A 12879-nucleotide genomic window follows, 5' to 3' on the forward strand; every position below is an offset into this window, starting at 1 on the left:
ATGTCTTGCAGCTTATATACACATGCAGGGATGCGGTTTGTCAGAAACCCGCCTCGTGGGTTTGGATGAGAAAGAATGTCCGCAGGGTGTTTCTAACAAGTTCTCACTGATCCAAGCCAGGACCCTAAATATATGCCATTACGCTGCCCGAGATGACTTTCATACCATCGTCTCTCGCCAAACACCACCTCCCCATCGCACCATGACGAAGCAAGAGCAAGCCGAGTTTGTCGCCTCGACTCCCTCGAGCAGCCCCGACGGCTCAAACGTCTTCGAAACCAAAGAGGTCGTAGATGTCGACAGCGGCTCTGGGACGAACGACGAGAGCGCCGAACCCCAACTCGAGCAGCAGGAGGAGAATGGTCCGCCGCCGTCTCCTCGCAACATCCACGGCCTCAAATGGGTCCTCTCCGTCGTTGCCGTCGTCTCCAGCATCTTGCTCTACGCCACAGACAACACCATTGTACGGACGCCCCGAACAAACGGTTCTTTTGGACCTGTGCTAACAAGTCCAGGTGGCAACGATCCAACCTTCGATTATTGAGGACCTCGGGGACCAGAACCTTTTGCCGTGGGTATCTGTTGGCTACATGATTGGGGGTCTCGTCTTTGCGCTCCCTTCCGGCAAGATCTTTGGCCTCTTCGACACAAAGTCACTCTATCTCATCTGCGGCGTCGTCTTCTGCGTCGGGTCGGCGCTATGCGGTGCCGCGCCCAACATGGCTTGCATGATCGTTGGCCGAATCATTGCCGGCATGGGTGGTAATGGCATGTACGTCGGAGTACTGACGTTGCTTGCCGTGACTACCACGGACAAGGAGCGTCCTGCCTATCTAAGTCTGATGTAAGTCAAGTTTTCGCTTCACTCACAGTTGGACACCTCGCTGACGCACCTCATAGTGGCATGGCATATGGCATAGGAAGTGTATGTTTGGACATCTTGGCGTATCTCTTGACTTGACTGACTGTTGCTCCGCAGATCATCGGCCCACTGATTGGTGGTGCTTTCGCCAGCCATGTTACCTGGCGCTGGGGCTTCTACATCAATCTCGTCATCCTCGCGGCCTTTACGCCTGTCTACATCTTCATCATGCCTACTTTCCAACCTCGCCCCGGTATGGCCACTCTCGAAAAGTTCAAGGTGTACGATAACCTGGGCACCCTTCTCTCCGTGGCCGGACTGTTTTGCGGCGTCATGGCCGTCAACTTTGGAGGCACCCTGTACGCGTGGGGATCCGGCCAAATCATCGCGCTCTTCGTGGTCGGCGGCCTCCTTCTCATCGCATTCGGCGTGCAGCAAACCTACAAGTTTATGACTAGCTTCGAGAGTCGTATCTTGCCGGTCCAGCTTATCACGCAGAAAGAGCCCGTCCTTCTATTTGTTTTGATGGCTGCAAACAACTGCGCCAGCATGACCAGCATGGTGAGTCGCCACTCGACCCAATCTTTTCTTTCTCTTGTACCGTATGCTGACCGGCACCAGTATTACATCCCGCTCATTTTCCAGTTCATCGGCGGTTCCGGTGCGTTGAGCGCCGGCATCAGGCTCCTGCCCTTTATTGTGTGCACGACGGTAGCCATTGCGCTGCAAGGCGCCCTGCTTCCACGCTACCCACTGTACAAGCCCTGGTATCTGTTCGGAGCCATCTGCATCCTCATCGGCGGCGTCATGTTTAACCGCGTCGGCCTCACGACAACCGACGCCTACCTATACGGATTCCAGATCCTCCTTGGCTTTGGCGTGGGATGCTATCTGCAAGCCGGCTTCGCCGTGATTTTGGGCGTCATCGAGATGAAGGACATGGCATACGGCGTCACTTTCATGCTCTTCGCCCAGCTCCTTGGCATCACGACCGGTCTTTCTTTCAGTGGCGCCGCCTTCACCAACACCGCTCTCGGGAATCTTCGACCGCTGCTGCCCAACGTGCCGGATGACCAACTCCAGAATGCTCTATCGGGAGCGGCCGGTGGCTTCTTAGATACCCTCAGAGAGGAGACCCGGGAAGCAGTCCTCCGCGTGATCATGGAGGCCATCAACAGGGCGTACGTATTACTCCCTCTTCTTCTGTATACCAATAGCTGATCTTGATCCAAACAGTTTCATCTTGTGTATTACGGCTGGAGCCGTTAGCATAGTAGCTTCGGTACTCCTTCAGGTAAGTTCCCATGAATTGAGATGCTGATAGCTGAGCTTCATCTGACTAACTGTATAATAGAATAAGAAGATGCGTACTTAATTGTCGCCCAAGTTTGGGTGTTGCCTGTTTCGCTTCCAGTGTAATATGTCTTATAGCCTATTATTGGTCAAAATAAAAGGGGAAAAGAGATGTTGGAGGGCCAAGAGGGTGGGGCAATAGGTATTGCGTCGTTGGCCAATCGGAAGCCTTTTTATTTATTAGTCATTACGGCAGCCGGCAGGGCTGTTTTTCAACTTCTAAAAATAGCCCTTTTTATTTAGGTCTACCCGGACCGTCGGTAGTCATCCACGCTTCACGCGCGCAACGCTTCTCGCGATTCACGGTCCTTTTCATGCACCCAAAACACTGAAGCATGACCATGAGTGGCCACTCCCGAATTATCTCTCACACACGAGCATTCTTTGGCCCCAAGAACTCTTCCAGAGTTCGAACATGGTTTCCCCCTATACGTCCAGGATTCGCGCCTGCCTTCTTGTCGACCATGTCAACCAAGGGGGATGACGCGAAGATACGACTCCCAACTTACAACCCGATCAGCGATGTTGAGTCACTTGAAAATTATGTGCCCGGTGGATACCATCCCATCATGATTGGAGACATGCTTCGCGACAGGTACCGCGTAGTAGACAAGCTTGGCTTCGGCGGCTACTCCACTGTATGGCTGGCACACGATACGCAGGCCAAGTGCTACGTCGCCGTCAAGGTTGGTACAACGAACTCCCCCTCTCGAGAAACTGATATCCTGCGCCAACTTTCCACGGTGGCGCCAGTATCCTCCCCAGCGTGCCAAGGACCCGATTCCATCCCTCGTATACTGGATGAGTTCCAGGTAGAAGGCCCAAACGGGACGCACCCTTGTTATACGATGCCTCTCGCGGCATGTGACCTTCGAACAGCTTCATACAGCCAGATCTTCCCGGTCGACGTTGCGCGTGCACTGTCCGGTCGTGTTGTGCTAGCAGTCGCTTATATACATGCGCGAGGATACGCTCACGGAGGTATATCATAGTTCCTTATCTTCATTTCTACGATCCGTTATATGGATACATCTAGACTCAGTCACATGTACTAAGAACCACATACCACTTCGCCTAGATATTCACCTTAGGAACATCCTAACCCGTCTACCGTCTCAGTTGAACAAGCTTTCGATCGACCAGCTGTACGAGGAGTATGGCGAACCGGAAGAAATCCAAATCACGAGGCGGGACGGAAAGCCTCTCACACCAAACATCCCTAGCATGGCAGTAACTCCACTCAGTCTTGCCAGCGGAAAGCCAGCCAAGGAGTTCTCCCTTGCCGACACCCGAATCCTCCTTGGCGATTTCGGCGAAGCCTATTCCCCGGCATCAGACCCCCGTCTCGGCAGAGACTGCCACACCCCATTAGGCTCGCGGCCCCCAGAGGCACGCTTCGAACCGGACGCTCCCCTCTTATATTCAGCTGATATATGGTGTCTAGCCATAACGATATGGGAGATCCTGGGCATGAAAGCCATTTTCAGCAACGAGTTTACCACACTGGACGAGGTTACTGCCCAGCAAGTCGACGTTCTGGGCCCCATGCCCTCCCCCTGGTGGGAGTCCTGGGATGAGAGGACGCAGTTTTTCCACGAGGGCAACCGCCCACGAGCGAATCGAGAGGCGTGGCCTACGCTCGACGTGGCGTTTGAAGAGTTTATCCAAAAGTACAGAAGGAAGTGGCCCGAGGTTGGGGTATTTGGCGACGACGAGGCGGCGGCGATCCTGGACTTGATGCGGAGGATGCTGGCGTTTCGGCCGGAGGAGAGGCCGACGGCGGAGGAGGTGCTGAGATCGGAGTGGATGACCAAGTGGGTGTTGCCTGACGTTGAACGGAGCCGGGTGCTGAACAATGTAGATTAATATGTGTGGGAGGACTTATAGTACGTTGCATGATACTAGAACCCTCATCGCTTCCGTTTCCCATTACGGTCAGTACGTGGATGCCAATTCAACGGCCCGGCATTGGAGTTGACAGGCGCAGAGGCCAGAAGAGTCGGACCCGAAAAGTGGTGGTCTGTGCACGACGAACAATGGTCCCGCGGCCCGCAACGGGAAGAAGTGGAGAAAGGGCTCGGCTGTAGCCGAGAAATTATTCCGAAGTACCCACCAGTCCGGAGGCCATGGTCCACTTACCCGGTCGGGTAACACAGCACGTGACCAAGTTAACCCAGAGCCGTATGAAATCTTTTGGCTTTCGGTGACCAAGTAGCGACGAAAGATAGCTGCGAATGTTTCCGTGCTTGTCATCGCCCAGTATCTCAACTCTATTGTGAGGTACCTATGTAGATATATATCTTCTATCCTTTCCCATCAGAGCTCTACCTGTCCGATAGCCGAACAAATGCAGCGCCATAGATAGATAGAAAGCCAATCACTCGATGAGCGCCGAAACATGAGTTCCCAGAGAGAAGAAAGCAAAGGAGAACATTCCACGTGATAGATGATGCCCGGTCCATGAGGCTCAAGGGACACTTTCCGCCACAAGGTCAATAAGGGTGCGAGTCGTGACGCGAGCCACTGCCTTCTACTCCCAAGTCGTCCCGTTTTCAGGGCACTCACTGAGAGGACTTGAAGACAAGAGTAACTCGGTCAGTTCCACCCGGGAGACAAACTCCAGGGTGAGTAATGGGGCCCTAGCCGGGGAGGAACGCTGGCCAGGGAATCAAGCAACCCCCGGCGAAGTCAAGCTAAGCAGCGGAGTGACCACCCCATCTTTTCGGGGTACTGTTCGCCGGCCTCTCCTCCCCCTCGACACCAGGCTGCCTCCGCTCCTGCGCGTCCGAAGGCGGCAGCGAGCCCTTCACAGGGGACGCGCCGCGCATACGGTTCAAGTGGCTCATCCTCACCATCCTCGACGGCATCGCAATCCGTCTCGGGTTAGGTCCGAATGGCCTGTCCCGCGTGTCTGCATCGTTCCTGTCGCCACCTTCCCCGCTGTTCTGGCTGGACTGAGCTTGGGCCGGACCAGTGGAGGTGGTCGTGGCCGTCGACAGGCTGGATGTGGTTCGCCGCAACCGACCGCCAGGCACGGGCTTCACCTGGAGCCTCTCGAGGGGGACGTCCGTCTGGCCCGTCTGTAGCTTATAGCTGGCGAGGCCGAGCCGGAGGCGGAGTATTTCTGCTTTCTGTAGGGCCAAGCGGTTAGCCACGGTTCCGTGTCCCGAAGTCCAAAACGTCCTTATAAAGTGGTGCGACGGCAAAAGAAAATGTTGGGACCTCACTTTTCGAGCCTCCTCACGCGGCATGGGCTGCGTGGTCCTCCTCGGCCGCATAATGTAGGGTTGATATGCGGAACCCTGCTGTGTGGCATCAGGTTCCGTGATCGTAGTGTCTTGGGACGTATCGTGCGACGTCTCGGTGACGCTGTTATCGAACACCGAAGACGCGTCGGGAGAAACCGAACGCGGTTGTCGTAATGTTCCCGGCCGTGGCTGTGACTGTGACTGTTGTTGTTGCTGTTGTTGTTGTTGCTGGTCTTGATGACGATCCGATGGACGCCGCGTCGTGGATAGGGTCTGGCAGGGCAGGACGCGTCAGTCTAACGGTACGCAATGAGGCAGAACCAAAATCGAAGACGAGAACACGCTACCTCTCCATCTAGAGCACCGCACTCCTCTCGTCCTGTGGCAGTAGCACGCAGGGCAACAGGTCGTAACCTCTCGGCCGCTGATGTAAGTCGAGACTGTTGTTGTTGTTGTTGTTGTTGTTGTTGTTGTGACTGCGGCTGGGGTTCCTGGCACTGCTTCTTCACCGGGACGTTCTCAGAAAGACCCACGGAGTGCAGCGGCCGCTTAAGCCCAAGGGGACCCCGCGGCGGAAGCTGGAGTTTCTGCTGCGATGCCTTGTAGCTGAGTGTCGGTTTGGGGGATATCGCGTTCGCGTCCAACGGGGCGAGGGCGCGTCGCTTGGCCGGAGACGTTGCATCCATGGTAGGCAGTTCCTAGTCTTGTTTGTCTTCCCGTCTCCCACTGAAACGTAGCAAGGTAATCAGTAGCTCAAGTGAGAAGCAAAACAGACGGGCAGACGGAAATGGGTCGTATGTTTCTCGCGTCTTCGAATAGCCAACGAGAAATTTCCAAGCAGGAACAGAGCACAGCTCGGCTGACAATCGAGTTGTTCAAAAGAAAGAATCGTCAATTCCCAAATACCAGGTACCCTGTGAGGAGGATCAAGTATAAAAGTGTCTTGTTGATGTGCGGGTTGTGAGAAGGGGAAGAAATACGACGCGTAGAGACGGTGGACAAGGAGATATTTGGTCAATGGCGTTCCCGACCGGCCGCCCGCATCAACATCGGTTAATTACTTATCGCGGCCAGGCACCCCACTGCGGTCAATGGTGGATTAAACGCGGTACAACGAAGGGAGGTTGGAGGGGAGACGTACTTGATTACTTTTTCGCCGTATTCGGACAAGTCTGTATTATGTAAACACGGCCAGTCGCGTCGAGACCCACTTTGAGACCGCGATCTGTTAGCGCGACCTGGCGTTTATCCTTGCATCCGTTTCCGTCCCGCCCCCCCTTTATCCCTCCCTCCCAGATATTTGGTGTTCGTCGGAGTCCGAGCCGATCATCCCCTGGAAAGATATCCTTCTGATGACCCTGCGTGCCACGAGTTTAATACAAACTCTTCCTGTAGATTTATAGTCACAGCGCGACTTACTGGGCAATTAGATGGCACCTACAACACCTCGGATCGTACCTTGGCAAAACCACTGGAATTAGATACGCCTCATGCCTCATATTTTGTTCTATGGAGAGCGTCCTCGTCCCGTCTACGGGACATAAACATGTCTTCCGGAAGATACCAAGATACTTCAGAAGAATCAAGCCCCAAAGCCGTGTTCAGCACGCGCACTATACATCTCCATGATCGTCTTCCAGTGACCATCCATCATTGCCACGGAATCATCACGAGACCGCCATTCATGCGCAAATTAGTACATGTATATCATGGCTGCCGCATAGCATCGAGAAAAAAAATGCAAAAAGTCGCTGCTGTAAATCTTCTTTTTGTCATGGGCCTCCCCGCCGTGCTTTGATGTCCATCCTCCCCCCTGCCTCGGTCTTTGCCCTCCGTTCTTCCAAAACTAAATGCAACCGGCGACCGTGTGCTTTCTTCCTCTGGCCCCTGCAGTCAAGTGCAAAAAGGAAATGACGAGGAGACGCGGGAACAGGAAGTAGTTTTGTTTGGGGGTATCAGGGAAAATAACCGAAAAACTTCCAAAAGAAAAAAAAAAGATGAATAGAAAAAAATGGAAGAAAAAAAAAGGACAATCCAGCCCATGCGGAACAGACGTGGCCCAAAACCAATTACCCATCTGCTCGGACATCAATCCACCATGTCCTCTTTTTTTTTTCAACTCAAGACATTGAGCGAGTAGAGGCTCGGGTCAAGCTCCAGTGGTTTGTTGAAATCAATCTTGACCTCGTCCCAGTTGGGATACCAGTCCAATGGCGACGCCTCGCCCAGGGGGCCCATGCCCATGTTGGCCCCACCGCCCTCCATGTTAAAGGAATCCATGTCCATCAACGTATGCGCGTCCGCGTCCAGTGGCATCCAGTTCGCCTCCTTGTCGCCCGCCGCCGCGCTCTCCGAGGTGTCGCTGTTTGGCTCCGTCGAGCCGCCGTCTTTACTCGACTCGGGCGTGTCGTTCGGTGTGAGAGACTGGTATGCGCTCATGTTGCTGATGGTACCCCCCAAGCCGAATTCAAATCGACCTAGCTTCTTGAAGAGCTGCTGCGGGTCGATCGAGTTGGCCCAAGGGTCCGCCGGCGGTGCTGTCGGCGTCGAACCTTCTTGTTTCTCGCCCCCTCCGCCTGGCTTTCCCGCCTCGCCCTTTGCCGCCTTCGTCTCTGTGCCCTTGGGCCCAGCTTTCCCAGAAGACATGGACGTTGCACCGGTATGGCTCGCGGGCGACGCTTGCGAGCTGGACTTGGGCCGCCCATCCGCGTCCAGCTCAAGACCGAGCGCTGCTGCCAGACCCTCTTTCATGTACTTGATGGGGTTTTCCAGCGGCTTGACGTGCTCCTCCTGGATATGAGCTTGCCGTGCTTGTTCCGACGGGAACCCGATAGTCGCCATTTCGCAATCCGGCTCGCTACACACAAACGCCGGCTTCGGTGGTGCCTTGACGACCTCAGGAGGCTGCTGCCGCCTCAACTCAGGCGATGCTGATTTGCCGAGGTTGGGCGACGACGTGACTTGACCCGGGTTCGGTGGTGTTGCATGTTCTCCGACCCTGGCCCTTTTCCTTGGCGGCAGTTGGAGGTTGTCCCGGCTAACCTTGGGCTTGCCCACATAGGCCGGCTGACCGTGAGGAGAAGGGGTCCCGAAGGGGAACGGAGGTTGGCTCGTTGTCGGCGCCGCCGGGGTTGGATCGCTCCTGCTGTTTGACCGTCCGTGCTGTGCCTTGTTCAGGGCCTGCGTCTGTTTTTCTAGGTTGGCTGTGCTCAGGGGGGCCCCCTGAGGGACCTGTGGGCCGGGCACACCGGCGGGCTGGCGCTGGGGCATCGGTCCGGCTTGCTGTTGCTTGAGCTTGGCGCAGTCCATGACCATGCTCTCGAGCAGGGTACGAGCCTCGTCAACTTCGCTGGTGCGGATCGTGAAGATGTCCTTGGGCTGCGTCGCGTGGTCCCCATCATGAAATTGACTCACCACACGCATTCGCTGTTCCCCGTGCTTTGTTAGTTATCTGGGTTCTGGAGTCGGAGACGCAAAGGGAAGGGACATGAGGCGACTTACCGCGCGGAAGTAATTCCGAGCCCGCGTGTCGTCACGCGTAACCGAGTACCATCTTCCAAGAACCCGCCCGACTCTACCAATATGGACCAGAATCCGCTGCAGCTTCACCACCGTCTGCTGACGCTCCTCGGGCGTCATGGGGATTTCGGGCATCACCTGTTGGTTGAACTTTCGCTGCTCCTCAACCCCAATTTGTTTGAGTCGGTCTAGTTCCGCAGCTCCGTGGCTGGTCGCCTGGGGCAATTGAGCTTGCGCCTTCTTCAACTGCTCATATTTGGCCTTCTGTTCGGGGGTCAGGTTGGCGAGTTGCTCCGGCGTAAAGTTCGGGAGCTTGTGCGGCTGCTGCGGGCGCACCTGCGGCGTCGTCTGTGCAGCTTGTGGCGCCGCCGCCTGTGGTGGAACGTCGGCTGCAACACTGGTACTGGGCCTTTTGAGGTTCTTCCGTGCCGTCGACGGCGAAGGAGTCGGTTGTTGGGAGGTTTTGGTTTGCCCAGCACGGTTGTTACCGGCGGCATTGGGCCGAGTAGCAGCCGCACCGGCCAGGCCCTTGGAGTCCGCGCCGACGCTCTGTTGCTTCGCCTGAGCAGCTTGGGCTGCTTGAATCCCGGCGTTTTGCGGCGTGGGCGCAGAACTTCCCGGAGGCACCGCTGGCTGGGCACCTTGCGTATGCGCCGCCATCCCCAGAGGCATCGACACGGGTGTTGTTTGGTGGGGTTGCGGGGGCTGCTGCGGCCGGCCTGCCGGCATCTGTCCCTGCGCTGTGGCTTGTTGTGCCCGTTTAGCCATCTCCTGCTGGAAACTCTTAGTTCTGGCTCGGAGAATCCATTGGCGTAGACGGTCATCGTCAAAGTTCAACAGCCTTGGATCCCGATCTCGCGCGTTTTGGATATCCTGAGGTGTAACGTGCGACAGATTAGGCGGAAGGCGAGGCAAGTTCAAGGGCATGCCAGGACGTGGTGGGACCGGTTGGCCGGGTTGGCTGGGAGGAGGTCCAGCTGCGGGAGGCATAGCCACTGGCTGCTGAAGGGGTTGCTGAGGGCCCTGCTGCGGAGGGGGCTGACCGGGGTGCTGAGGGGGTTGGGTCTGCGGCTGGGCCTGCTGCTGCGGCGGAAGCGGCTGTCGTGGTTGCTGCATCATCTGTTGTTGCATCTGATTCCGCCGCTCCATATTCTTCTGCATCATGGACGCGAACTGGCCCCTCTGAGCCTTGTCCAGCATAGCCAAGTCCTGATTGGACACTGGGTTTTGCGTTAACCATTGCTTCAGGTCCCTCCACTTACGCACCTCGGGGCCGACGTGTCGCTGGTTCACCAGGCTGTTCAGGATCTGCGGCGGGATATCCAGGCTATCCATGGCCTGTTGGTGCTGTGGCGGAATTGGGCCCTGGCGGACGCGGGCGAGCATTTGCTGCTGGGCCGCGAGCATCTGAGGCGTCGGGCCACCGCCGGGTCCCTGAGGCTGCTGCATCATACCATTGGGCATGGGCACCATCGGGTTGGCAGGATTCTGCGGGCCAAACTGTGCAGGCTGGCCCGGGCGGTTGGCCGCTTGCGCCGCGTTGTTTCCACCATGCGCCATGGCCTTCATCTGCATCTGTCCTTGCCATTTGGCGAGTATCTCGTTGAGCTTATCGGGGGGCAAGCCGCTCAATTGCTGCCGCTGCTGTTCGGGCATGCTCGCCAGCATGTTGTGGATCATCTGGTTGTTAAGGGGATTCCCGCCCATGGACATGGGTCGTTGATTTCCCATGTTGAAGCGGGGATCGAGGGGATTGGCGAACGCCGCCGGGTTTGCTGCCTGGGGACCGGCTTGAGCCTCTGGTACACTCATGGCGCTCGGCTGACGACGCATCGGAGTATTGAGCGTGTTCATCCCCGGACTCTGCTGCGTGGCCGGAATGGCCGGCCCGAGACCGTTGGGCTGGCCTTGCAACTGACGCGCCTGTTGCTGGCTTCGAAGCTGGGCCTGCTGCTGGGCTTGGGCCTGCTCCATTTTCAACTGCTGTGCCTGCTGAAGATTGAATTGCTGGTGCTGTGCCGGGGGAGGCCGTGGTGTCTGGTTCGGGCCAGGCTGGTTAGGGATGGGCGGTTGCTGTGGGCCCTGGGCACTACCATTAGGCTGGGGGGTGGCATTGCGGGCGGGGCCACTGCTGACGGGGACGACCATTTGGCCTTGTTCTTGAGCAATGAAGCCGGCCTTTTGCTGGTTGATGATGCTCTCCATGTTGGAGCTGAACTGACCAAAATCATTAGCACCGGCAGGGCCTTGCTGCAGAGCGCCGGGCCCCATCGCGGGGTTCATTTGACCCCGTCCCGCCTGCATCATGGCATGCGGGCTTGGGTTGGTATTTTGCGGCATGTTGCCCTGCTGGCCCCGTCTGACGGCGGCCGGACCCTTGAAGAGGTTCTGGAAAGCCTGATTCTGGAACCAAAGCAAGACTGGGTCCTTCCCAGCAGCATCGAATTCTGCCGCGCGTTCCGGATACCTGGCGCGAACCATGTTCCGGTAATGATCTTTTTGTTGCGGGTTGGCCGAGGCAAACATTCTCTGGGCCAGCTCGAGGACCTTCGCCTGGTCCTGGGCCGTCATATTCGGCTGTCCTTCCGCCATACCCGGAGGGCGTGGGCCTTGGCCGGCCATCTGGAACATTTGCTGATTGGGCCCGACGGGTTGCGCGCCTGGACCCATGTTCATTCCCATGGGAGACTGATGCGGCATTTGCGATGGCTGCAACGGGTACTGCATGTGCTGGAAGCCCGGCTGAGGGTTCTGGCCCATGTTCTGGTTCATCCTATTCTGCATAGCGGCGGCATTCTGATTCATCAGGAGCTGTTGCTGTTGTTGGGCCTGAACTTGGGCGGCTGCCTGGGCCTGCAAGCTATTCTGCAGGGACGACTCATTCTCCTGACGCTTCCTGAAGTACTGCATTATTTTATTGGCCATGGCGGTTTCATACGAGGCCTGGGCAAAACGTTAGCCAGTCGATCCGCCATGGTGCAGCATGATGGAACGTACCTTGTCTACCGACTTGGTGAAAACCTCGCGTTCAATACCCAGCGCGAGGGCGGCCGCTTTATTGAAATCGACATTGGGGGTGTGGGACAATGCAATGTTGGAGACGCTAATTAAGCCTGTTAGTTAGCGGTCGAGGCACGACATGAAAATATCAAGCCGTGCGGGAGGGCAGGCGAGTTCGCTCACAGGTTGTGGGTCCGGGCCAGGCGCTCTTGTGGCATCACATTGGCTTGCCAGCCGGGCCATGGTTGAGATTCGTGGTGGCGCTGTAGGGCCGTGAAGAGATATTCGTTCATCTGTAGGTTCGTGGGCGGCTGCTGAGGTCGTTGCCGCTGCATCATGCCGGCCGGCCCAGCCATCTGCTGCATATTTGCGGCCATGGCCGCTTCCCCGAGGGGCACAACAGCTCACGTCGGGGGTGAAGATGCAATAGCCTTGAAAGGTTGCCACGAGAGGGCGGCGGCAGAGGTCAGGCAAATAATGGCGTTCCTGTTGGATCGGGGTGCAGTGGCAACGTAGAAGACGGTCGGCAGGGGAGGAAGAGGAGCTTGCGAGTCTAGTCGAGAAAGGAGGCGAGGCAGCTGTCGCAAGAAGACTTTTTTTTTCTTTCTAGTATGATGCGTCCAGCGTGGTGTTGCTCATGGAATGCCAGCAATGGGTATGTATGCTTGGACGGTAGCACGTGCGAAGATGGCACCGAAGTCGATTTCGTAGAGGTGAGGACGATTCCCGGCGTCGGACGAATGTGTTCAAGGAAGCGAACGGTGTGCAAGAACGTATCGTAGCCGCGCCAGTTGGGCTAGGGTAATCGACGGCAGGTATTTGCTTTGAGCATCCACGATAACCGCGGCTGCCTGCTGCTTTTTGCTGGCTTTCGGGACTAGTCCGAGTTTTTTTTTT

General features: G+C 56.7%; 4 protein-coding genes across 4 annotated transcripts; 2 read left to right on the forward strand and 2 right to left on the reverse strand.

Annotated features, from left to right (window-relative positions):
* Positions 1-202: 202 nt before the first annotated feature.
* ACRALDRAFT_1072670 (uncharacterized protein) lies at positions 203-2237 on the forward strand (the record flags this gene model as incomplete). The annotated part of the gene is made up of 7 exons (XM_071018010.1): positions 203-463; positions 516-844; positions 901-925; positions 980-1423; positions 1484-2043; positions 2099-2156; positions 2217-2237. The coding sequence occupies 7 exons, from the start codon at positions 203-205 to the stop codon at positions 2235-2237; spliced, it is 1698 nt and encodes a 565-aa protein (XP_070871882.1).
* A 442-nt stretch (positions 2238-2679) lies between these two features.
* Positions 2680-4081, forward strand: ACRALDRAFT_1058617 (uncharacterized protein; the record flags this gene model as incomplete). The annotated part of the gene is made up of 2 exons (XM_071015948.1): positions 2680-3196; positions 3294-4081. 2 exons carry the CDS (start codon positions 2680-2682, stop codon positions 4079-4081), a joined length of 1305 nt encoding a protein of 434 aa, XP_070871883.1.
* A 392-nt stretch (positions 4082-4473) lies between these two features.
* ACRALDRAFT_1077944 (uncharacterized protein) lies at positions 4474-6439 on the reverse strand. The gene is made up of 3 exons (XM_071018710.1): positions 5811-6439; positions 5443-5736; positions 4474-5346 (listed from the first exon to the last, which is right to left on the reverse strand). Exons 1-3 carry the CDS (start codon positions 6147-6149, stop codon positions 4909-4911), a joined length of 1071 nt encoding a protein of 356 aa, XP_070871884.1. The 5' UTR covers positions 6150-6439; the 3' UTR covers positions 4474-4908.
* A 456-nt stretch (positions 6440-6895) lies between these two features.
* ACRALDRAFT_1083427 (uncharacterized protein) lies at positions 6896-12879 on the reverse strand. Its single transcript, XM_071019448.1, has 4 exons — positions 12166-12879; positions 11980-12085; positions 8965-11925; positions 6896-8889 (listed from the first exon to the last, which is right to left on the reverse strand). Exons 1-4 carry the CDS (start codon positions 12357-12359, stop codon positions 7579-7581), a joined length of 4572 nt encoding a protein of 1523 aa, XP_070871885.1. The 5' UTR covers positions 12360-12879; the 3' UTR covers positions 6896-7578.

The sequence above is a fragment of the Sodiomyces alcalophilus genome, assembly GCF_042370955.1.
Source record: "Sodiomyces alcalophilus JCM 7366 unplaced genomic scaffold ACRALscaffold_8, whole genome shotgun sequence".
Taxonomy (NCBI): Eukaryota; Fungi; Ascomycota; class Sordariomycetes; order Glomerellales; family Plectosphaerellaceae; genus Sodiomyces; species Sodiomyces alcalophilus.